Here is a 27,471-nt window from a genome sequence, read left to right on the forward strand (position 1 = left end):
CAGAGAAGAGGTAGTGAAAGCTTTGCGGAAGATGAAAGCCGGCAAGGCAGCAGGTTTGGATGGTATTGCAGTGGAATTTATTAAAAAAGGGGGTGACTGTATTGTTGACTGGTTGGTAAGGTTATTTAATGTATGTATGACTCATGGTGAGGTGCCTGAGGATTGGCGGAATGCGTGCATAGTGCCATTGTACAAAGGCAAAGGGGATAAGAGTGAGTGCTCAAATTACAGAGGTATAAGTTTGTTGAGTATTCCTGGTAAATTATATGGGAGGGTATTGATTGAGAGGGTGAAGGCATGTACAGAGCATCAGATTGGGGAAGAGCAGTGTGGTTTCAGAAGTGGTAGAGGATGTGTGGATCAGGTGTTTGCTTTGAAGAATGTATGTGAGAAATACTTAGAAAAGCAAATAGATTTGTATGTAGCATTTATGGATCTGGAGAAGGCATATGATAGAGTTGATAGAGATGCTCTGTGGAAGGTATTAAGAATATATGGTGTGGGAGGAAATTTGTTAGAAGCAGTGAAAAGTTTTTATCGAGGATGTAAGGCATGTGTACGTGTAGGAAGAGAGGAAAGTGATTGGTTCTCAGTGAATGTAGGTTTGCGGCAGGGGTGTGTGATGTCTCCATGGTTGTTTAATTTGTTTATGGATGGGGTTGTTAGGGAGGTGAATGCAAGAGTTTTGGAAAGAGGGGCAAGTATGAAGTCTGTTGGGGATGAGAGAGCTTGGGAAGTGAGTCAGTTGTTGTTCGCTGATGATACAGCGCTGTTGGCTGATTCATGTGAGAAACTGCAGAAGCTGATGACTGAGTTTGGTAAAGTGTGTGAAAGAAGAAAGTTAAGAGTAAATGTGAATAAGAGCAAGGTTATTAGGTACAGTAGGGTTGAGGGTCAAGTCAATTGGGAGGTGAGTTTGAATGGAGAAAAACTGGAGGAAGTGAAGTGTTTTAGATATCTGGGAGTGGATCTGGCAGCGGATGGAAACATGGAAGCGGAAGTGGATCATAGGGTGGGGGAGGGGACGAAAATTCTGTTAGCCTTGAAGAATGTGTGGAAGTCGAGAACATTATCTCGGAAAGCAAAAATGGGTATTTTTGAAGGAATAGTGGTTCCAACAATGTTGTATGTTTGCGAGGCGTGGACTATGGATAGAGTTGTGCGCTGGAGGATGGATGTGCTGGAAATGAGATGTTTGAGGACAATGTGTGGTGTCAGGTGGTTTGATCGAGTAAGTAACGTAAGGGTAAGAGAGATGTGTGGAAATAAAAAGAGCGTGGTTGAGAGAGCAGAAGAGGGTGTTTTGAAATGGTATGGTCGCATGGAGAGAATGAGTGAGGAAAGATTGACCAAGAGGATATATGTGTCGGAGGTGGTGGGAACGAGGAGAAGAGGGAGACCAAATTGGAGGTGGAAAGATGGAGTGAAAAAGATTTTGTGTGATCGGGGCCTGAACATGCAGGAGGGTGAAAGGAGGGCAAGGAATAGAGTGAATTGGAGCGATGTGGTATACCGGGGTTGACGTGCTGTCAGTGGATTGAATCAAGGCATGTGTAGCGTCTGGGGTAAACCATGGAAAGCTGTGTAGGTATGTATATTTGTGTGTGTGGACGTATGTATATACATGTGTATGGGGGTGGGTTGGGCCATTTCTTTCGTCTGTTTCCTTGCGCTACCTCGCAAACGCGGGAGACAGCGGCGAAAAAAAAAAAAAAAAAATATATATATATATATATATATATATATATATATATATATATATATATATATATATATATATATATATATATATATATATAGAAGAAAGATCATGAGAGGCAAGTGTTTTGGGAGCAGCTGAATGAGTGTGTTAGCGGTTTTGATGCACGAGACCGGGTTATAGTGATGGGTGATTTGAATGCAAAGGTGAGTAATGTGGCAGTTGAGGGAATAATTGGTATGCATGGGGTGTTCAGTGTTGTAAATGGAAATGGTGAAGAGCTTGTAGATTTATGTGCTGAAAAAGGACTGATGATTGGGAATACCTGGTTTAAAAAGCGAGATATACATAAGTATACTTATGTAAGTAGGAGAGATGGCCAGAGAGCGTTATTGGATTACGTGTTAATTGACAGGCGTGCGAAAGAGAGACTTTTGGATGTTAATGTGCTGAGAGGTGCAACTGGAGGGATGTCTGATCATTATCTTGTGGAGGCTAAGGTGAAGATTAGTATGGGTTTTCAGAAAAGAGGAGTGAATGTTGGGGTGAAGAAGGTGGTGAGAGTAAGTGAGCTTGGGAAGGAGACCTGTGTGGGGAAGTACCAGGAGAGACTGTGTACAGAATGGAAAAAGGTGAGAACAATGGAAGTAAGGGGAGTGGGGGAGGAATGGGATGTATTTAGGGAATCAGTGATGGATTGCGCAAAAGATGCTTGTGGCATGAGAAGAGTGGGAGGTGGGCTGTTTAGAAAGGGTAGTGAGTGGTGGGATGAAGAAGTAAGAGTATTAGTGAAAGAGAAGAGAGAGGCATTTGGACGATTTTTGCAGGGAAAAAATGCAATTGAGTGGGAGAAGTATAAAAGAAAGAGACAGGAGGTCAAGAGAAAGGTCCAAGAGGTGAAAAAAAGGGCAAATGAGAGTTGGGGTGAGAGACTATCAGTAAATTTTAGGGAGAATAAAAAGATGTTCTGGAAGGAGGTAAATAGGGTGCGTAAGACAAGGGAGCAAATGGGAACTTCAGTGAAGGGCGTAAATGGGGAGGTGATAACAAGTAGTGGTGATGTGAGAAGGAGATGGAATGAGTATTTTGAAGGTTTGTTGAATGTGTCTGATGACAGAGTGGCAGATATAGGGTGTTTTGGTCGAGGTGGTGTGCAAAGTGAGAGGGTTAGGGAAAATGATTTGGTAAACAGAGAAGAGGTAGTAAAAGCTTTGCGGAAGATGAAAGCCGGCAAGGCAGCAGGTTTGGATGGTATTGCAGTGGAATTTATTAAAAAAGGGGGTGACTGTATTGTTGACTGGTTGGTAAGGTTATTTAATGTATGTATGACTCATGGTGAGGTGCCTGAGGATTGGCGGAATGCGCGCATAGTGCCATTGTACAAAGGCAAAGGGGATAAGAGTGAGTGCTCAAATTACAGAGGTATAAGTTTGTTGAGTATTCCTGGTAAATTATATGGGAGGGTATTGATTGAGAGGGTGAAGGCATGTACAGAGCATCAGATTGGGGAAGAGCAGTGCGGTTTCAGAAGTGGTAGAGGATGTGTGGATCAGGTGTTTGCTTTGAAGAATGTATGTGAGAAATACTTAGACAAGCAAATGGATTTGTATGTAGCATTTATGGATCTGGAGAAGGCATATGATAGAGTTGATAGAGATGCTCTGTGGAAGGTATTAAGAATATATGGTGTGGGAGGCAAGTTGTTAGAAGCAGTGAAAAGTTTTTATCGAGGATGTAAGGCATGTGTACGTGTAGGAAGAGAGGAAAGTGATTGGTTCTCAGTGAATGTAGGTTTGCGGCAGGGGTGTGTGATGTCTCCATGGTTGTTTAATTTGTTTATGGATGGGGTTGTTAGGGAGGTAAATGCAAGAGTCCTGGAAAGAGGGGCAAGTATGAAGCCTGTTGGGGATGAGAGAGCTTGGGAAGTGAGTCAGTTGTTGTTCGCTGATGATACAGCGCTGTTGGCTGATTCATGTGAGAAACTGCAGAAGCTGGTGACTGAGTTTGGTAAAGTGTGTGGAAGAAGAAAGTTAAGAGTAAATGTGAATAAGAGCAAGGTTATTAGGTACAGTAGGGTTGAGGGTCAAGTCAATTGGGAGGTGAGTTTGAATGGAGAAAAACTGGAGGAAGTGAAGTGTTTTAGATATCTGGGAGTGGATCTGTCAGCGGATGGAACCATGGAAGCGGAAGTGGATCATAGGGTGGGGGAGGGGGCGAAAATTTTGGGAGCCTTGAAAAATGTGTGGAAGTCGAGAACATTATCTCGGAAAGCAAAAATGGGTATGTTTGAAGGAATAGTGGTTCCAACAATATTGTATGGTTGCGAGGCGTGGGCTATGGATAGAGTTGTGCGCAGGAGGATGGATGTGCTGGAAATGAGATGTTTGAGGACAATGTGTGGTGTGAGGTGGTTTGATCGAGTAAGTAACGTAAGGGTAAGAGAGATGTGTGGAAATAAAAAGAGCGTGGTTGAGAGAGCAGAAGAGGGTGTTTTGAAATGGTTTGGGCACATGGAGAGAATGAGTGAGGAAAGATTGACCAAGAGGATATATGTGTCGGAGGTGGAGGGAACGAGGAGAAGAGGGAGACCAAATTGGAGGTGGAAAGATGGAGTGAAAAAGATTTTGTGTGATCGGGGCCTGAACATGCAGGAGGGTGAAAGGAGGGCAAGGAATAGAGTGAATTGGAGCGATGTGGTATACAGGGGTTGACGTCCTGTCAGTGGATTGAATCAAGGTATGTGAAGCGTCTGGGGTAAACCATGGAAAGCTGTGTAGGTATGTATATTTGCGTGTGTGGACGTGTGTATGTACATGTGTATGGGGGGGGGGGTTGGGCCATTTCTTTCGTCTGTTTCCTTGCGCTACCTCGCAAACGCGGGAGACAGCGACAAAGTATAAAAAAAAAAAAAAAAATATATATATATATATATATATATATATATATATATATATATATATATATATATATATATATATATATATATATATATATATATATATATTGGAAAGTATTATAATTTTCGCGTGATCGAGTATATTGCTATGAGTCCACGGGGAAAATGAAACACTGTAAGTTCCCAAGTTCACTTTCGTTTAATAATTACATCATCAGGGGAGATACAAGAAAGAATTATAAGTCAGTTTATATACAACGAAAAGACGTAGCTAGGACGCCATTTGGTAAACAAGTGACTGTTCAAGAAAGACAACGAGCGTATAATTAACTTATTATATGGTGAAGAAGAGGAATTGTTTAAAGATTTTATCACCAGTAAAGCTTTCCAATTATAGAACTCCTCTAATATTAAGGTTATGATATTTCTCGTGGTACTGGAGTTAGATTTAATAACTGAGATGGCATTGCTACAATCAACACAATGATCATAGTTTTTAACGTGATTAAACATGGGATTTGATTCTTGTCCTGTTCTATACTATATCTATGTTGCTTAAGTCTAACATAATGATCCTTACCAGACTGCCCAACACAAAACTTATCACAATTTCCACAAGGCACTTTATAGATGCATCCAGGAGAAATTTCTTGTGAGTTCCTGGTTACGATATTCTTTGTAATATTATTGTTCCTGAAAGCAACATTTACATTGAATGATTTAAGCAACATGGGAAGTAAAGTAAAATTATCATAAAAAGATAAAGGTAAAAGATTCTTGGTGTCAATGGGAGGTTTGGGCTCAACTCTATAAAATGATTTATTTGCTAACTTAAGGGATTAATCAATAAAAGATCTAGGGTACTTTAACTTAGATCCAATAGAATTTATAAGATATATTCTATTGGATGGACGCTCCTATTGTGGCAACTATACCAAGGTGCCCCTGACACACCTGTTGTGGTAACTATACCATAGTGCCCTTGACACTCCTGTTGTGACACCTACAACATGGTCCCGCTGATAATCGTGTTGTGACAACTATACACTCCAGTTATTGCAACCACATTGTATATATAACATTAAGTAGCAGTAACATTTCTGTGACAATGTTCTAGTTTACAGTAGCATCCATATGGTATTTTGGCATTGACACAATACATTGTGTAGCACTGAACCACAAAGAAAACTTATCAAGTGTATGGCAAGATACCCTCTTCCTCCTTAACTGTTTGGCGCTGAACTATATGTGTGATGATGATATGTTTGTTACACTATATCATGTGCATGTTGATAAGATGTTTATGACTATATCATGGGTATGTTGATAAAATGTTTTGTGACATCATGTGTATGGTGGTAAGATGATTGTGACACTCTATCATGTGTATGGTGGTAAGATGATTGTGACACTCTATCATGTGTATGGTGATAAGATAATTGTGACACTGTATCATGTGTAGGATGGTAAGATGATTGTGACACTCTATCATGTGTATGGTGCAAGATAATTGTCACACGATATCATGTGTATGGTGATAAGATGATTGTGACACTGTATCATGTGCATGATGATAAGATGATTGTGTCACTCTATCATGTGTATGGTGGAAAGATGATTGTGACACTCTATCATGTGTATGGTGATAAGATAATTGTGACACTGTATCATGTGTAGGATGGTAAGATGATTGTGACACTCTATCAAGTGTATGGTGCAAGATAATTGTCACACGATATCATGTGTATGGTGATAAGATGATTGTGACACTGTATCATGTGCATGATGATAAGATGATTGTGACTCTATATCATGTGTATGTTGATAAGATGTTTGGGACACTATATCAAGGGTATGGTGATGCTTGTAGCACTTCACTATATCTGACACTAAGCTTCTTCTATCGTAAAACAAATAGACACTCACTATGATGTTATGTGTAGCATTAATCTAGTGAGCTGCTGAAATGTATATGATGAAATAGTTCGTGTATAGCACTATCTTGATTCTAGGAGAAACTAACTTTGAAGCAAAGTAGCAGAATATCTTACTTAGGAATTTGACTGTATTCGTCGCTAAACCTTTCATAGCGCACTATGTATGTCAAATTATGTTGCAATACCCTTCAAATCTCCTGGGTTCTGTGAGAGGAAATAAGCTGTACTGGAGTAATATATTTTGTGTATCATGCTATGTTGTGTGCACGGCACTACATAGGGTTGGAAACCTATTAGTGCATCTAGTAGTGCAATGTCAAACAATAAATCATGTCACTGAGCTTTGTGCATTGTACACTTTATTGTTGCAATAGACTTTTGCAGTGCCATAATCCATGTTGCACCACTTCTTTTGTTGAAGTTGTCATTCATTGTGTGCACAGCATGACACACTGTGCTGGGCATCATTCTCTAAGATTACTCATTTGTCTTCCATACTGTGTGGCAGGTGGCGAGCATTGTGGGCTGGTTGGGCGCCGTGATTGCGTCAGTAGTCGCGTTCATCCTGTTCTGGGAAGCTATCAAGATGGTCACTCCTCTGGTCGTCCTCGCTTCCCTCCTTCTGCCCTTCCTTGGCTTCATCTTTGCCTACTGTTTAGCCAAAGTTTCTTGCCAGGTTAGTCCCAAAATTTACCAGGTACAGCTCTGCTTTGTAGTAGTCTTATACTCTACAAACACATGAAGACAGACGAATTCAGATAGCAACAGACCATTGGGTCCTTTCATGGCTGTTTGTGTTGGTGTAAGAAACTAGATAAGCAAGAATGTTACAGACGAATGATATGATCAGTTGTTTATCAGTCTTCATTAATATTTCAAGGTCAAATATTATTACACCACTGGATCGTACCTTTCATTATGGCAACCATATATCATGTGAACAATATCCCATCATAATTTTATCGTACTGTAAAATTTTCCAAATTATTCAGTTTGACCACACATGTAGAAATCGAGTCTAGTCAAGAAAATGTAATTTCATCTGAGTAGGATTAGGTTTAAGCAGTTGGATGAGAGAGTGAGTCATTAGTGGTGTTGTCCTCCCCAGTCTCATCGTATGGCACGCACCATCGGTATAGAAACTGGTTCCCAGAACATGGCAGTCGCTGCTACCATTATAATTCTCTCCTTCTCTGATCCGGTCGTAAGTATCCCACAACACCATTATTATTATTACCATAATCCTGGCCACTATCATGATGATGATGATGATCATTGCCTTCATCATTACCATCATGATAATTGTCATAATTATCATCGTCATAATGATCCTTGCTGACATCATTACCATCCTTGTCATTATTATCACCATTATGATCCTTACTATCATCATTACCATCATTGTCCATGCCATCATCATGAACAATATGATCCACACCATCATCATTACCATCACCATTCATGCCATCATCATGAACAATACGATCCACACCATCATCATTACCATCACCATTCATGCCATCATCATGAACAATATGATCCACACCATCATCATTACCATCACCATTCATGCCATTATCATGAACAATATGATCCACACCATCATCATTACCATCACCATTCATGCCATTATCATGAACAATATGATCCACACCATCATCATTACCATCACCATTCATGCCATTATCATGAACAATACGATCCACACCATCATCATTACCATCACCATTCATGCCATCATCATGAACAATATGATCCACACCATCATCATTACCATCACCATTCATGCCATTATCATGAACAATATGATCCACACCATCATCATTACCATCACCATTCATGCCATCATCATGAACAATATGATCCACACCATCATCATTACCATCACCATTCATGCCATCATCATGACAATATGATCCACACCATCATCATTACCATCACCATTCATGCCATCATCATGTACACCATCACCTCCACACTATCAATCATTTACCATCCACTACCACACTATCATCAGCTGTCACCATCACCTACCACATATCATCATGTACCATCACCTCCACTATCATCAGTGTCACCATCACTCCACTACACTTTCAACACTATCTCCACACACTGATATCAACACTAGATCATCACCCTCACTCCAATACTTCATCACATGTCGACCTATTCACCCCACCTATCATCAGTTCACCATCACCTCCACATTATATAACACATACCACACCTCCACACTAAACACATTTACCACTATCACACATACCACACACTATTCACACTTCACTCCCACTAACAAATGTCAACCCCTCACTCCACACCTTTATCTTTTCAGACACTACTCCACACCATCATCATTACATCACCCCTACATCACCGCACATACCACACTATCATCAATCACCATCACCTCCACACTATCACATTTTCCACCATCACCCACTATCATCAATCACCATCACCTCCACATATCTCAGCTGTCACATCATCACACATCTAATTCACCACTACCCACACTATCATCAGATGTCACCATCACCTTCACACTATCATCAGCTGTCACCATCATCTCCACACTATCATCAGATGTCACCATCACCTCCACACTATCATCAGATGTTACCATCACCTCCACACTATCATCAGCTGTCACCATCACCTCCACACTATCATCAGCTGTCACCATCACCTCTACACTATCATCAGCTGTCACCATCATCTCCACACTATCATCAGATGTCACCATCACCTCAACACTATCATCAGCTGTCATCATCACCCCCAAACTATCATCAGCTGTCACCATCACCTCCACACTATCATCAGCTGTCACCATCACCTCCACACTATCATCAGGTGTCACCATCACCTCCACATTATCATCAGCTGTCACCATCACCTCCACACTATCATCAGCTGTCACCATCACCTCCACACTATCATCAGATTTCACCATCACCTCCACACTATCATCAGATGTCACCATCACCTCCACACTATCATCAGCTGTCACCATCATCTCCACACTATCATAATGTACCACGATCACCTCCACACTATCATCAGCTGTCACCATCACCTCCACACTATCATCAGCTGTCACCATCACCTCTACACTATCATCAGCTGTCACCATCATCTCCACACTATCATAATGTACCACCATCACCTCCACACTATCATCAGCTGTCACCATCACCTCCACACTATCATCATGTAACACCATCACCTCCACACTATAATCTGCACCCCCCTCACCTATCATCAGCAGTACACCATCACCTCTCAACTATCATCAGCAGTCACCATCACCTCCACACTATCATCAGCAGTACCCATCACCTCCACACTATCATCAGCAGTTACCATCACCTCCACACTATCATCAGCAGTACCATCACCTCCACACTATCATCAGCATTACCATCACCTCCTACACTATCATCAGCAGTCACCATCACCTCCACACTATCATCCAGTACCCATCACCTCCCCACTATCATCAGCGTACCATCACCTCCACACTATCATCAGCAGTCACCACCCACCTTCACACTATCATCATTTAACTCTCCAACTACATCAGCTGTCACCATCATATCCACACTATCACAATGTACCACCATCACCTCCACACTATCATCAGCTATCACCATCACCTCCACACTATCATCAGCAGTTACCATCACCTCCACACTATCATCAGCAGTCACCATCACCTCCACACTATCATCAGCAGTCACCATCACCTCCACACTATCATCAGCAGTTACCATCACCTCCACACTATCATCAGCAATCACCATCACCTCCACACTATCATCATTTACCACCATCACCACACTATCATCAGCTGTCACCATCACCTCCACACTATCATCAGCTATCACCATCAACTCCACACTATCATCAGGTGTCACCATCACCTTAACAGTATCATCAGATGTCACCATCACCCCCACACTATCATCAGCTGTCACGATCACCCCCACACTATCATCAGCTGTCACCATCACTTCCACACTATCATCAGCTGTCACCATCATATCCACACTATCACAATGTACCACCATCACCTCCACACTATCATCAGCTGTCACCATCACCTCCACAGTATCATCAGATGTCACCATCACCCCCACACTATCATCAGCTGTCACCATCACCCCTACACTATCATCAGCTGTCACCATCACTTCCACACTATCATCAGCTGTCACCATCATATCCACACTATCACATTGTACCACCATCACCTCCACACTATCATCAGCTGTCACCATCACCTCCAAACTATCATCATATAACACCATCACTTCCACACTATCATCATGTAACACCATCACCTCCACACTATCATCAGCAGTCACCATCACCTCCACACTATCATCAGCAGTTACACTCACCTCCACACTATCATCAGCAATCACCATCACCTCCACACTATCATCATTTACCACCATCACCACACTATCATCAGCTGTCACCATCACCTCCACACTATCATCAGCTGTCACCATCAACTCCACACTATCATCAGGTACCACCATCACTTCCACACTATCATCAGCTGTCACCATCACTCCCACACTGTCATCAGCTGTCACCATCACCTCCACACTATCATCAGCAGTCACCATCACCTCCACACTATCATCAGCTGTCACGATCACCTCCACACTATCATCAGCTGTCACCATCACCTCCACACTATCATCAGCTGTCACCATCACCTCCACACTATCATCAGATGTCCACCATCACCTCCACACTATCATCAGCTGTCACCATCACCTCCACACTATCATCAGCTGTACCATCACCTCCACACTATCATCAGCAGTCACCATCACCCCACACTATCATCAGCAGTCACCATCACCTCCACACTATCATCAGCAGTCACCATCACCTCCACACTATCATCAGCAGTCACCATCACCTCCACACTATCATCATTTACCACCTTCACCCACACTATCATCAGCTGTCACCATCACCTCCACACTATCATCAGCTGTCACCATCACCTCCACACTATCATCAGCTGTCACCATCACTCCACACTATCATCAGATGTCACCATCACCTCCACACTATCATCAGCTGTCACCATCACCTCCACACTATCATCAGATGTCACCATCACCTCCACACTATCATCAGATGTCACCATCACCTCCACACTATCATCAGCTGTCACCATTACCTCCACATTATCATCAGCAGTCACTATCACCTCCACACTATCATCATGTGCCACCATCACCTCCACACTATCATCAGATGTCACCATCACCTCCACACTATCATCAGCTGTCAGCATCACCTCCACACTATCATCAGCTGTCACCATCACCTCTACATTATCATAAGCAGTCACCATCACCTCCACACTATCATCATGTACCACCATCACCTCCACACTATCATCAGCCGTCACCATCACCTCCACACTGTTATGTGAATAATGTCTAAGATAAGATTTACCCGAATGCTTGTAAAATACCCGGAAGTATATAGTTATCCTCCTCTGCTCAGTTCATGTGTTGTATAATGATAAAGATCACAAGTCAGACTATTGGTAGAATAACAGCAGGATTCTCTCCATAGGTAACAGCTCAGGTGATTTTGTTCCCATCAATGTATGCTTTGACCATATTACTGGAGGCATTTCTGGGAATTGGCTTGTTCACGCTCTACAAGCGGAAGTTTTCCAAAGATGACGATGACTACCCAGTGGTACATACTGCCAAAATCAAGCAAAGTGCATGTGAAGAAGGAGAACTGGAAAATTTTTAATGAAAAGTTAAGAAATAGATTGAGGTTAGACTGTGAGAAAACGTTACCTCTCCACGAAGAAAAACAAGCAAAGATGTTGGAGTTGTGCACATTATCAAACATATAACTGTTGTCCAATCTTCAGGAAGTGTCAGAATATACGATGACAGAAAATTACGTAATTCTCACACTCACACACACACACACACACACACACACACACACACACACACACACACACACACACACACACACACATATATATATATATATATATATATATATATATATATATATATATATATATATATATATATATATATATATATATATGGATGTTAATGTGCTGAGAGGTGCAACTGGAGGGATGTCTGATCATTATCTTGTGGAGGCTAAGGTGAAGATTTGTATAGGTTTTCAGAAAAGAAGAGTGAATGTTGGGGTGAAGAGGGTGGTTAGAGTAAGTGAGCCTGGGAAGGAGACTTGTGTGAGGAAGTACCAGGAGAGACTGAGTACAGAATGGAAAAAGGTGAGAACAATGGAAGTAAGGGGAGTGGGGGAGGAATAGGATGTATTTAGGGAATCAGTGATGGATTGCACAAAAGATGCTTGTGGCATGAGAAGAGTGGAAGGTGGGTTGATTAGAAAGAGAAGTGAGTGGTGGGATGAAGAAGTAAGATTATTAGTGAAAGAGAAGAGAGAGGCATTTGGACGATTTTTGCAGGGAAAAAATGCAATTGAGTGGGAGATGTATAAAAAAAAAGAGACAGGAGGTCAAGAGAAAGGTGCAAGAGGTGAAAAAGAGGGCAAATGAGAGTTGGGGTGAGAGAGTATCATTAAATTTTAGGGAGAATAAAAAGATGTTCTGGAAGGAGGTAAATAAAGTGCGTAAGACAAGGGAGCAAATGGGAAATTCAGTGAAGGGCGCAAATGGGGTGGTGATAACAAGTAGTGGTGATGTAAGGAGATGGAATGAGTATATTGAAGGTTTGTTGAATGTGTTTGATGATAGAGTGGCAGATATAGAGTGTTTTGGTCGAGGTGGTGTGCAAAGTGAGAGGGTTAGGGAAAATGATTTGGTAAACAGATAAGAGGTAGTAAAAGCTTTGCGGAAGATGAAAGCCGGCAAGGCAGCAGGTTTGGATGGTATTGCAGTGGAATTTATTAAAAAAGGGGGTGACTGCATTATTGACTGGTTGGTAAGGTTATTTAATGTATGTATGACTCATGGTGAGGCGCCTGAGGATTGGCAGAATGCGTGCATAGTGCCATTGTACAAAGGCAAAGGGGATAAGAGTGAGTGCTCAAATTACAGAGGTATAAGTTTGTTGAGTATTCCTGGTAAATCATATGGGAGGGTATTGATTGAGAGGGTGAAGGCATGTACAGAGCATCAGATTGGGGAAGAGCAGTGTGGTTTCAGAAGTGGTAGACGATGTGTGGATCAGGTGTTTGTTTTGAAGAATGTATGTGAGAAATACTTGGAAAAGCAAATGGATTTGTATGAAGCATTTATGGATCTGGAGAAGGCATATGATAGAGTTGATAGAGATGCTCTGTGGAAGATATTAAGAATATATGGTGTGGGAGGCAAGTTGTTAGAAGCAGTGAAAAGTTTTTATCGAGGATGTAAGCCATGTGTACGTGTAGGAAGAGAGGAAAGTGATTGGTTCTCAGTGAATGTAGGTTTGCAGCAGGGGTGTGTGATGTCTCCATGGTTGTTTAATTTGTTTATGGATGGGGTTGTTAGAGAGGTGAATGCAAGAGTTTTGGAAAAAGGGGCAAGTATGAAGTCTGTTGGGGATGAGAGAGCTTTGGAAGTGAGTCAGTTGTTGTTCGCTGACGATACAGCGCTGGTGGCTGATTCATGTGAGAAACTGCAGAAGCTGGTGACTGAGTTTAGTAAAGTGTGTGAAAGAAGAAAGTTAAGAGTAAATGTGAATAAGAGCAAGGTAATTAGGTACAGTAGGGTTCAGGGTCAAGTCAATTGGGAGGTAAATTTGAATGGAGAAAAACTGGATGGAGTAAAGTGTGTTAGATATCTGGGAGTGGATCTGGCAGCGGATGGAACCATGGAAGCGGAAGTGGATCATAGGGTGAGGGAGGGAGCGAAAATCCTGGGAGCCTTGAAGAATGTGTGGAAGTCGAGAACATTATCTCGGAAACCAAAAATGGGTATGTTTGAAGGAATAGTGGTTCCAACAATGTTGCATGGTTGCGAGGCGTGGGCTATGGATAGAGTTGTGCGGAGGAGGATGGATGTGCTGAAAATGAGATGTTTGAGGACAATGTGTGGTGTGAGGTGGTTTGATCGAGTAAGTAACGTAAGGGTAAGAGAAATGTGTGGAAATAAAAAGAGCGTGGTTGAGAGAGCAGAAGAGGGTGTTTTGAAATGGTTTGGGCACATGGAGAGAATGAGTGAGGAAAGATTGACCAAGAGGATATATGTGTCGGAGGTGGAGGAAACGAGGAGAAGAGGGAGACCAAATTGGAGGTAGAAAGATGGAGTGAAAAAGATTTTGTGTGATCGGGGCCTGAACATGCAGGAGGGTGAAAGGAGGGCAAGGAATAGAGTGAATTGGATCGATGTGGTATACCGGGGTTGACTTGCTGTCAGTGGATTGAATAGGGCATGTGAAGCGTCTGGGGTAAACCATGGAAAGCTGTGTAGGTATGTATATTTGCGTGTGTGGACGTATGTATATACATGTATATGGGGGTGGGTTGGGCCATTTCTTTCGTCTGTTTCCTTGCGCTACCTCGCAAACGCGGGAGACAGCGACAAAGCAAAAAAAAAAATATATATATATATATATATATATATATATATATATATATATATATATATATATATATATATATATATATATATATATATTTTGGGGGGGGCGGAAATAATTAGAAAAGCAAATGGATTTGTGTGTAGCATTCACATATATATATATATATATATATATATATATATATATATATATATATATATATATATATATATATATATATATATATATATATATATATATATATATATATATATACATATATATATATATATATATATATATATATATATATATATATATATATATATATATATGTATATATATATATATATATATATATATATATATATATATATATATATATATATATATATATATATATATATATATATATATACATATCCCTGGGGATAGGGGAGAAAGAATACTTCAAGCGCATTCCTCACGTGTCGTAGAAGGCGACTAAAGGGGACTGGAGCGGGGGGCCTGAAACTCTCCCCTGCTTGTATTTTGACTTTCTAAAAGGGGAAACAGAAGGAGTCACGCGGCGAGTGCTCATCCTCCTCGAAGGCTCTGATTGGGGTGTCTAAATGGGTGTGGATGTAACCAAGATGAGAAAAAGGAGAGATAGATAGTATGTTTGAGGAAGGGAAACTTGATTTTTTGCCTCTGAGTGAAACGAAGCTCAAGGGTAAAGGGGAAGGGTGATTTGGGAATGTCTTGGGAGTAAAGTCAGGGGCTAGTGAGAGGACAGGAGCAAGGGAAGGAGTAGCACTACTCCTGAAACAGGAATTGTGGGAATACGTGATAGAGTGTAAGAAAGTAAATTCTAGATTGATATGGATAAAACTGAAAATTGATGGAGAGAGATGGGTGATTATTGGTGCATATGCACCTGGGCTTGAGAAGAAAGATTATGAGAGGCGAGTTTTTTGGGAACAGTTGAATGAGTGTGTTAGTTGTTTTGATGCACAAGACCGGATTATAGTGATGGGTGATTTGAATGCAAAGGTGAATAATGTGGCAGTTGAGGGAATAATTGGTATACATGGGATGTTCACTGTTGTAAATGGAAATAGTGAAGAGCTTGTAGATTTATGTGCTGAAGAAGGACTGGTGATTGGGAATACCTGGTTTAAAAAGTGAGATATACATAAGTATACGTATGTAAGTAGGAGAGATGGCCAGAGAACGTTTTTGAATAAGGTGTTAATTGACAGGCGCGCGAAAGAGAGACTTTTGGAGGTTAATGTGCTTAGAGGTGCAACTGGAAGGATGTCTGATCATTATCTTGTGGAGGCGAAGGTGAAGATTTGTAAGGGTTTTAAGAAAAGAAGAAAGAATGTTCGGGTGAAGAGAGTGGTGAGAGTAAGTGAGCTTGGGAAGGAGACTTGTGTGAGGAAGTACCAGGAGAGACTGAGTACAAAATGGAAAAAGGTGAGAACAAAGGAGGTAAGGGGAGTGGGGGAGGAATGGGATGTATTTAGGGAATCAGTGATGGCTTGCGCAAAAGATGCTTGTGGCATGAGAAGCGTGGGAGGTGGGTTGATTAGGAAGGGAAGTGAGTGGTGGGATAAAGAAGTTAGATTATTAGTGAAAGACAAGAGAGAGGCATTTGGACGATTTTTGCAAGGAAAAAATGCAATTGAGTGGGAGATGTATGACAGAAAGAGGCAGGAGGTCAAGGGAAAGGTGCAAGAGGTGAAAAAGAGGGCAAATGAGAGTTGGGGTAAGAGAGTATCATTAAATTCTAGGGAAAATAAAAAGGTGCTTTGGAAGGAGGTAAATAAATTGCTTAAGACAATGGAGCAAATGGGAACTTCAGTGAAGGGGGCAAATGGGGAGGTGATAACAAGTAGTGGTGATGTGAGAAGGAGATGGAGTGAGTATTTTGAAGGTTTGTTGAATGTGTTTGATGATAGAGTGGCAGATGTAGGGTGTTTTGGTCGAGGTGGTGTGCAATGTGAGTGGGTGAGGGAAAATGATTTGGTAAACAGAGAAGAAGTAGTAAAAGCTTTGCGGAAGATGAAAGGCGACAAGGCAGCAGGTTTGGATGGTATTGCAGTGGCATTTATTAAAAAAGGGGGGTGACTGTATTGTTGACTGGTTAGTAAGGTTATTCAGTTTATGTATGATTCATGGTGAGGTGCCTGACGATTGGCGGAATGCTTGCATAGTGCCATTGTGAAAAGGCAAAGGGGATAAGAGTGAGTGCTTAAATTACAGAGGTATAAGTTTGTTGAGTATTCCTGGGGAATTTTATGGGAGGGTATTGATTGAGAGGGTGAAGGCATGTACAGAGCATCAGATTAGGGAAAAGCAGTGTGGTTTCAGAAGTGGTAGACGATGTGTGGATCAGGTGTTTGCTTTGAAGAACGAATATGAGAAATACTTAGAAAAGCAAATGGATTTGTATGTAGTATTTATGGATCTGGAGAAGGCATATGATAGAGTTGATAAAGATGCTCTGTGGAAGGCACTAAGAATGCATGTTGTGGGAGGCAAGGTGTTAGAAGCAGTGAAAAGTTTTATCGAGGATGTAAGGCATGTGTACGTGTAGGAAGAGAGGAAAGTGATTGGTTCTCAGTGAATGTAGGTTTGCGGTAGGGGTGTGTGATGTCTCCATGGTTTAATTTGTTTATGGATGGGGTTGTTAGGGAGATGAATGCAAGAGTTTTGGAAAGAGGGGCAAGTATGCAGTCTGTTGTGGATGTGAGAGGTAGGGAAGTGAGTCAGTTGTTGTTCGCTGATGATACAGCGCTGGTGGATGATTCGTGTGAGAAATTGCAGAAGCTGGTGACTGAGTTTGGTAAAGTGTGTGAAAGAAGAAAGTTGAGAGTAAATATGAATAAGAGCAAGGTTATTAGGTACAGTAGGGTTGATGGTCAAGTCAATTGGGAGGTAAGTTTGAATGGAGAAAAACTGGAGGAAGTAAAGTGTTTTAGATATCTGTGAGTGGATCTGGCAGCGGATGGAACCATGGAAGCGGAAGTGAATCATAATTTGGGGAGGGGGAGAAAATCCTGGGAGCCTTGAGGAATGTTTGGAAGTCGAGAACATAATCTCCGAAAGTAAAGAGGGGTATGTTTCAAGGAAGAGTGGTTCCAACAATGTTTTATGATTGCGAGACGTGGGCTATGGATACAGTTGTGCGCAGGAGGGTGGATGTGCTGGAAATGAAATATATGAGGACAATGTGTGTTGTGAGGTGGTTTCATCGAGTAAGTAATGTAAGGTTAAGAGAGATGTGTGGAAATAAAAAGAGCGTGGTTGAGAGAGCAGAAGAGGGTGTTTTGTAATGGTTTGGGCACATGGAGAGAATGATTGAGGAAAGATTGACCAAGAGGATATATGTGTCAGATGTGGAGGGAACGAGGAGAAGTGGGAGACTAAATTTGAGGGTGGAAAGATGGAGTGAAAAAGATTTTGAGAGATCGTGGCCCAAACATGCAGGAGGGTGAAAGGAGGGCAAGGAATAGAGTGAATTGGATCGATGTGGTATACCGGGGTCGACGTGCTGTCAATGGATTGAATCAGGGCATGTGAGGCGTCTGGGGTGAGCCATGGGAATTTCTGTGGGGCCTGGATGTGGTGAGGGAGCTGTGGTTTCGGGCATTATTACATGACAGCTAGAGACTGAGTGTGAACGAATGGGGCCTTTGTCGTCTTTTCCTAGCGCTACCTCGAACACATTAGGGGGGAGGGGGATGTTATTCCATGTGTGGCGAGTGGTGATGGGAATAAATAAAGGCAGACAGTATAAAATATGTACATGTGTATATATGTATATGTCTATGTGTGTATATATATGTGTACATTGAGATGTATAGGTATGTATATTTGCGTGTGTGGACGTGTATGTATATACATTTGTATGGGGGTTGGTTGGGCCATTTCTTTCGTCTGTTTCCTTGCGCTACCTCTCAAACGCGGGAGACAGCGAGAAAGCAAAATAAAAAAAGATAAAATATATATATATATATATATATATATATATATATATATATATATATATATATATATATATATATATATACATATATATATATTTATCTATTTATTTTTCTCTGTCGCTGTCTCCCGCGTTTGCGAGGCAGCGCAAGGAAACAGACGAAAGAAATGGCCCAACCCACCCCCATACACATTTGTATACATACACGTCCACACACGCAAATATGCATACCTATACATCTCAATGTACACATATATATACACACACAGACACATACATATATACCCATGCACACAATTTACACTGTCTGCCCTTATTCATTGTCATCGCCACCTCGTCACACATGGAATATCATCCCCTACCCCCTCATGTGTGCGAGGTAGCGCTAGGGTAAGACAACAAAGGCCCCATTCGTTCACACTTAGTCTCTAGCTGTCATGCAATAATGCCCGAAACCACAGTTCCCTTTCCACATCCAGGCCCCACAAAACTTTCCATGGTTTACTCCAGACGCTTCACATGCCCTGATTCAATCCACTGACAGCAAGTCAACCCCGGTATACCACATCGATACAATTCACTCTATTCCTTGCCCGCCTTTCACCGTACTGCATGTTCAGGCCCCGATCACTCAAAATCTTTTTCACTCCATCTTTCCACCTCCAATTTGGTCTCCCACTTCTCCTCGTTCCCTCCACCTCCTACAAATATATCCTCTTGGTCAATCTTTCCTCAATCATTCTCTCCATGTGCCCAAACCATTTCAAAACACCCTCATCTGCTCTCTCAACCACGCTCTTTTTATTTCCACACATCTCTCTCACCCTTATATTACTTACTCGATCAAACCACCTCACACCACACATTGTCCTCAAACATCTCATTTCCAGCACATCCACCCTCCTGCGCACAACTCTATCCATAGCCCACGCCCCGCAACCATACAACATTGTTGGAACCACTCTTCCTTCAAACATACCCATTTTTGCTTTCCGAGATTATGTTCTCGACTTCCATACATTCTTCAAGGCTCCCAGTATCTTCGCCCCCTCCCCCACCCTATGATTCACTTCCGCTTCCATGGTTCCATCCGCTGCCAGATCCACTCCCAGATATCTAAAACACTTTACTTCCTCCAGTTTTTCTCCATTCAAACTTACCTCCCAATTGACTTGACCCTCAACCCTACTGTACCTAATAACCTTGCTCTTATTCATATATATATATATATATATATATATATATATATATATATATATATATATGTGTATATATATATATATTTTTTTTTTTTTTTATACTTTGTCGCTGTCTCCCGCGTTTGCGAGGTAGCGCAAGGAAACAGACGAAAGAAATGGCCCAACCCCCCCCATACACATGTATATACATACGACCACACACGCAAATATACATACCTACACAGCTTTCCATGGTTTACCCCAGACGCTTCACATGTCTTGATTCAATCCACTGACAGCACGTCAACCCCGGTATACCACATTGCTCCAATTCACTCTATTCCTTGCCCTCCTTTCACCCTCCTGCAAGTTCAGGCCCCGATCACACAAAATCTTTTTCACTCCATCTTTCCACCTCCAATTTGGTCTCCCTCTTCTCCTCGTTCCCTCCACCTCCGACACATATATCCTCTTGGTCAATCTTTCCTCACTCATTCTCTCCATGTGCCCAAACCATTTCAAAACACCCTCTTCTGCTCTCTCAACCACGCTCTTTTTATTTCCACACATCTCTCTTACCCTTACGTTACTCACTCGATCAAACCACCTCACACCACACATTGTCCTCAGACATCTCATTTCCAGCACATCCATCCTCCTGCGCACAACTCTATCCATAGCCCACGCCTCGCAACCATACAACATTGTTGGAACCACTATTCCTTCAAACATACCCATTTTTGCTTTCCGAGATAATGTTCTCGACTTCCACACATTCTTCAAGGCTCCCAGAATTTTCGCCCCCTCCCCCACCCTATGGTCCACTTCTGCTTCCATGGTTCCATCCGCTGCCAGATCCACTCCCAGATATCTAAAACACTTCACTTCCTCCAGTTTTTCTCCATTCAAACTCATCTCCCAATTTACTTGACCCTCAACCCTACTGTACCTAATAACCTTGCTCTTATTCACATTTACTCTTAACTTTCTTCTTCCACACACTTTATAAAACTCCGTCACCAGCTTCTGCAGTTTCTCACATGAATCAGCCACCAGCGCTGTATCATCAGCGAACAACAACTGACTCACTTCCCAAGCTCTCTCATCCCCAACAGACTTCATACTTGCCCCTCTTTCCAAAACTCTTGCCTTTACCTCCCTAACAACCCCATCCATAAACAAATTAAACAACCATGGAGACATCACACACCCCTGCCGCAAACCTACATTCACTGAGAACCAATCACTTTCCTCTCTTCCTACACGTACACATGCCTTACATCCTCGATAAAAACTTTTCACTGCTTCTAACAACTTGCCTCCCACACCATATATTCTTAATACCTTCCACAGAGCATCTCTATCAACTCTATCATATGCCTTCTCCAGATCCATAAATGCTACATACAAATCCATTTGCTTTTCTAAGTATTTCTCACATACATTCTTCAAAGCAAACACCTGATCCACACATCCTCTACCACTTCTGAAACCACACTGCTCTTCCCCAATCTGATGCTCTGTACATGCCTTCACCCTCTCAGTCAATACCCTCCCATACAATTTACCAGGAATACTCAACAAACTTATACCTGTGTAATTTGAGCACTCACTCTTATCCCCTTTTCCTTTGTACAATGGCACTATGCACGCATTCCTCCAATCCTCAGGCACCTCACCATGAGTCATACATACATTAAATAACCTTACCAACCAGTCAACAATACAGTCACCCCCTTTTTTAATAAATTCCACTGCAATACCATCCAAACCTGCTGCCTTGCCGGCTTTCATCTTCCGCAAAGCTTTCACTACCTCTTCTCTGTTTACCAAATCGTTTTCCCTAACCCTCTCACTTTGCACACCACCTCGACCAAAACACCCTATATCTGCCACTCTATCATCAGACACATTCAACAAACCTTCAAAATACTCACTCCATCTCCTTCTCACATCACCACTACTTGTTATCACCTCCCCATTTGCGCCCTTCACTAAAGTTCCCATTTGCTCCCTTGTCTTACGCACTTTATTTACCTCCTTCCAGAACATCTTTTTATTTTCCCTAAAATTTAATGACACTCTCTCACCCCAACTCTCATTTGCCCTTTTTTTCACCTCTTCCACCTTTCTCTTGACCTCCTGTCTCTTTCTTTTATACATCTCCCACTCAATTGCATTTTTTCCCTGCAAAAATCGTCCAAATGCCTCTCTCTTCTCTTTCACTAATACTCTTACTTCTTCATCCCACCACTCACTACCCTTTCTAATCAACCCACCTCCCACTCTTCTCATGCCACAAGCATCTTTTGCGCAATCCATCACTGACTCCCTAAATACATCCCATTCCTCCCCCACTCCCCTTACTTCCATTGTTCTCACCTTTTTCCATTCTGTACACAGTCTCTCCTGGTACTTCCTCACACAGGTCTCCTTCCCAAGCTCACTTACTCTCACCACCTTCTTCACCCCAACATTCACTCTTCTTTTCTGAAAACCCATACTAATCTTCACCTTAGCCTCCACAAGATAATGATCAGACATCCCTCCAGTTGCACCTCTCAGCACATTAACATCCAAAAGTCTCTCTTTCGCACGCCTGTCAATTAACACGTAGTCCAATAACGCTCTCTGGCCATCTCTCCTACTTACATAAGTGTACTTATGTATATCTCGCTTTTTAAACCAGGTATTCCCAATCATCAGTCCTTTTTCAGCACATAAATCTACAAGCTCTTCACCATTTCCATTTACAACACTGAACACCCCATGTATACCAATTATTCCCTCAACTGCCACATTACTCACCTTTGCATTCAAATCACCCATCACTATAACCCGGTCTCGTGCATCAAAACCACTAACACACTCATTCAGCTGCTCCCAAAACACTTGCCTCTCATGATCTTTCTTCTCATGCCCAGGTGCATATGCACCAATAATCACCCACCTCTCTCCATCAACTTTCAGTTTTACCCATATTATTCGAGAATTTACTTTCTTACATTCTATCACATACTCCCACAACTCCTGTTTCAGGAGTATTGCTACTCCTTCCCTTGCTCTTGTCCTCTCACTAACCCCTGACTTATATATATATATATATATATATATATATATATATATATATATATATATATATATATATATATATATATATATATATATATATATATATATATATTTATATATATATTATCCCTGGGGATACGGGTGAAAGAATACTTCCCAAGCATTCCTCGCGTGTCGTAGAAAGCGACTACAGGGGACGGGAGCGGGGGGCCAGAAATCCTCCCCTCCTTGTACTTTTTTAACTTTCTCAAATGGGAAACAGAAGAAGGATCACGCGAGGAGTGCTCATCCTCCTCGAAGGCTCAGATTGGGGTGCCTAAATGTATGTGGATGTAACCAAGATGTGAAAAAAGGAGAGATAGGTAGTATGTTTGAGGAAAGGAACCTTGATGTTTTGCCTCTGAGTGAAACGAAGCTCAAGGGTAAAGGGGAAGGGTGATTTGGGAATGTCTTGGGAGTAAAGTCAGGGGCTAGTGAGAGGACAGGAGCAAGGGAAGGAGTAGCACTACTCCTGAAACGGGAGTTGTGGGAGTACGTGATAGAGTGTAAGAAAGTAAATTCTAGATTGATATGGATAAAACTGAAAATTGATGGAGAGAGATGGGTGATTATTGGTGCATATGCACCTGGGCTTGAGAAGAAAGATTATGAGAGGCGAGTTTTTTGGGAGCAGTTGAATGAGTGTGTTAGTTGTTTTGATGCACAAGACCGGATTATAGTGATGGGTGATTTGAATGCAAAGGTGAATAATGTGGCAGTTAAGGGAATAATTGGTATACATGGGATGTTCACTGTTGTAAATGGAAATAGTGAAGAGCTTGTAGATTTATGTGCTGAAAAAGGACTGGTGATTGGGAATACCTGGTTTAAAAAGTGAGATATACATAAGTATACTTATGTAAGTAGGAGAGATGGCCAGAGAGCGTTATTGGACTACGTGTTAATTGACAGGCGCGCGAAAGAGAGAATTTTGGATGTTAATGTGCTGAGAGGTGCGACTGGAGGGATGTCTGATCATTATCTTGTGGAGGCTAAGGTGAAGATTTGTATGGGTTTTCAGAAAAAAAGAGTGAATGTTGGGGTGAAGAGGGTGGTGAGAGTAAGTGAGCTTGGGAAGGAGACCTGTGTGAGGAAGTACCAGGAGAGACTGAGTACAGAATGGAAAAAGGTGAGAACAATGGAAGTAAGGGGATTGGGGGAGGAATGGGATGTATTTAGGGAATCAGTGATGGATTGCGCAAAAGATGCTTGTGGCATGAGAAGAGTGGGAGATGGGTTGATTAGAAAGGGTAGAGAGTGGTGGGATGAAGAAGTAAGAGTATTAGTGAAAGAGAAGAGAGAGGCATTTGGACGATTTTTGCAGGGAAAAAATGCAATTGAGTGGGAGATGTATAAAAGAAAGAGACAGGAGGTCAAGAGAAAGGTGCAAGAGGTGAAAAAAGGGCAAATGAGAGTTGGGGTGAGAGAATATTATTAAATTTTAGGGAGAATAAAAAGATGTTCTGGAAGGAGGTAAATAAAGTGCGTAAGACAAGGGAGCAAATGGGAAATTCAGTGAAGGGCGCAAATGGGGAGGTGATAACAAGTAGTGGTGATGTGAGAAGGAGATGGAGTGAGTATTTTGAAGGTTTGTTGAATGTGTTTGATGATAGAGTGGCAGATATAGGGTGTTTTGGTCGAGGTGGTGTGCAAAGTGAGAGGGTTAGGGAAAATGATTTGGTAAACAGAGAAGAGGTAGTAAAAGCTTTGCGGAAGATGAAAGCCGGCAAGGCAGCAGGTTTGGATGGTATTGCAGTGGAATTTATTAAAAAAGGGGGTGACTGTATTGTTGACTGGTTGGTAAGGTTATTTAATGTATGTATGACTCATGGTGAGGTGCCTGAGGATTGGCGGAATGCGTGCATAGTGCCATTGTACAAAGGCAAAGGGGATAAGAGTGAGTGCTCAAATTACAGAGTATAAGTTTGTTGAGTATTCCTGGGAATTATATGGGAGGGTATTGATTGAGAGGGTGAAGGCATGTACAGAGCATCAGATTAGGGAAGAGCAGTGTGGTTTCAGAAGTGGTAGACGATGTGTGGATCAGGTGTTTGCTTTGAAGAATGAATGTGAGAAATACTTAGAAAAGCAAATGGATTTGTATGTAGCATTTATGGATCTGGAGAAGGCATATGATAGAGTTGATAGAGATGCTCTGTGGAAGGCACTAAGAATGTATGTTGTGGGAGGCAAGTTGTTAGAAGCAGTGAAAAGTTTTATCGAGGATGTAAGGCATGTGTACGTGTAGGAAGAGAGGAAAGTGATTGGTTCTCAGTGAATGTAGGTTTGCGGCAGGGGTGTGTGATGTCTCCATGGTTTAATTTGTTTATAGATGGGGTTGTTAGGGAGGTGAATGCAAGAGTTTTGGAAAGAGGGGCAAGTATGAAGTCTGTTGGGGATGAGAGAGCTAGGGAAGTGAGTCAGTTGTTGTTCGCTGATGATACAGCGCTGGTGGCTGATTCATGTGAGAAACTGCAGAAGCTGGTGACTGAGTTTGGTAAAGTGTGTGAAAGAAGAAAGCTAAGAGTAAATGTGAATAAGAGCAAGGTTATTAGGTACAGTAGGGTTGAGGGTCAAGTCAATTGGGAGGTGAGTTTGAATGGAGAAAAACTGGAGGAAGTGAAGTGTTTTAGATATCTGGGAGTGGATCTGGCAGCGGATGGAACCATGGAAGCGGAAGTGAATCATAGGGTGGGGGAGAGGGCGAAAATCCTGTGAGCCTTGAAGAATGTGTGGAAGTCGAGAACATTATCTCGGAAAGCAAAAATGTGTATGTTCGAAGGAATAGTGATTCCAACAATGTTTTATGGTTGCGAGACGTGGGCTATGGATATAGTTGTGCGCAGGAGGGTGGATGTGCTGGAAATGAAATATATGAGGACAATGTGTGTTGTCAGGTGGTTTCATCGAGTAAGTAATGTAAGGGTAAGAGAGATGTGTGGAAATAAAAAGAGCGTGGTTGAGAGAGCAGAAGAGGGTGCTTTGAAATGGTTTGGGCACATGGAGAGAATGAGTGAGGAAAGATTGACCAAAAGGATATATGTGTCAGAGGTGGAGGGAACGAGAAGTGGGAGACTAAATTTGAGGGTGGAAAGATGGAATGAAAAAGATTTTGAGAGATCGTGGCCCAAACATGCAGGAGGGTGAAAGGAAGGCAAGGAATAGAGTGAATTGGATCGATGTGGTATACCGGGGTCGACGTGCTGTCACTGGATTGAATCAGGGCATGTGAGGCGTCTGGGGTGAGCCAAGGGAATTTCTGTGGGGCCTGGATGTGGAGAGGGAGCTGTGGTTTCGGGCATTATTACATGACAGCTGGAGACTGAGTGTGAACGAATGGGGCCTTTGTCGTCTTTTCCTAGCGCTACCTCGAACACATTAGGGGGGAGGGGGATGTTATTCCATGTGTGGCGAGTGGTGATGGGAATAGATAAAGGCAGACAGTATAAAATATGTACATGTGTATATATGTATATGTCTATGTGTGTATATATATGTGTACAATAAGATGTATAGGTATGTATATTTGCGTGTGTGGACGTGTATGTATATACATTTGTATGGGAGTTGGTTGGGCCATTTCTTTCGTCTGTTTCCTTGCGCTACCTCTCAAACGCGGGAGACAGCGAGAAAGCAAAATAAAAAACGATAAAATATATATATATATATATATATATATATATATATATATATATATATATATATATATATATATATATATATATTTATCTATTTATCTTTCTCTGTCGCTGTCTGCCGCGTTTGCGAGGCAGCGCAAGGAAACAGACGAAAGAAATGGCCCAACCCACCCCCATACACATGTGTATACATACACGTCCACACACGCAAATATGCATACCTATACATCTCAATGTACACATATATATACACACACAGACACATACATATATACCCATGCACACAATTTACACTGTCTGCCCTTATTCATTGTCATCGTCACCTCGTCACACATGTAATATCATCCCCTACCCCCTCATGTGTGCGAGGTAGCGCTAGGAAAAGACAACAAAGGCCCCATTCGTTCACACTTAGTCTCTAGCTGTCATGCAATAATGCCCGAAACCACAGTTCCCTTTCCACTTCCAGGCCCCACAAAACTTTCCATGGTTTACT

At 41.8% G+C, this 27,471-nt stretch overlaps 1 protein-coding gene across 1 annotated transcript in view; it reads left to right on the forward strand.

The window, feature by feature from the left end:
- The window catches only part of LOC139764047 (ileal sodium/bile acid cotransporter-like), a 40,913-nt gene extending 28,276 nt beyond the window's left edge, over window positions 1-12,637 (forward strand). The window contains exons 3-5 of the mRNA XM_071690504.1: window positions 7,041-7,208; window positions 7,641-7,736; window positions 12,146-12,637. Of these exons, the coding sequence (XP_071546605.1) occupies window positions 7,041-7,208; window positions 7,641-7,736; window positions 12,146-12,334 (453 nt within the window). The 3' untranslated portion in view covers window positions 12,335-12,637. The remainder of the gene's footprint in view (window positions 1-7,040; window positions 7,209-7,640; window positions 7,737-12,145) is intronic.
- The last annotated feature ends 14,834 nt before the right edge of the window (window positions 12,638-27,471 follow it).

The sequence above is a fragment of the Panulirus ornatus genome, chromosome 48 (assembly GCF_036320965.1).
Source record: "Panulirus ornatus isolate Po-2019 chromosome 48, ASM3632096v1, whole genome shotgun sequence".
Taxonomy (NCBI): domain Eukaryota; kingdom Metazoa; phylum Arthropoda; class Malacostraca; order Decapoda; family Palinuridae; genus Panulirus; species Panulirus ornatus.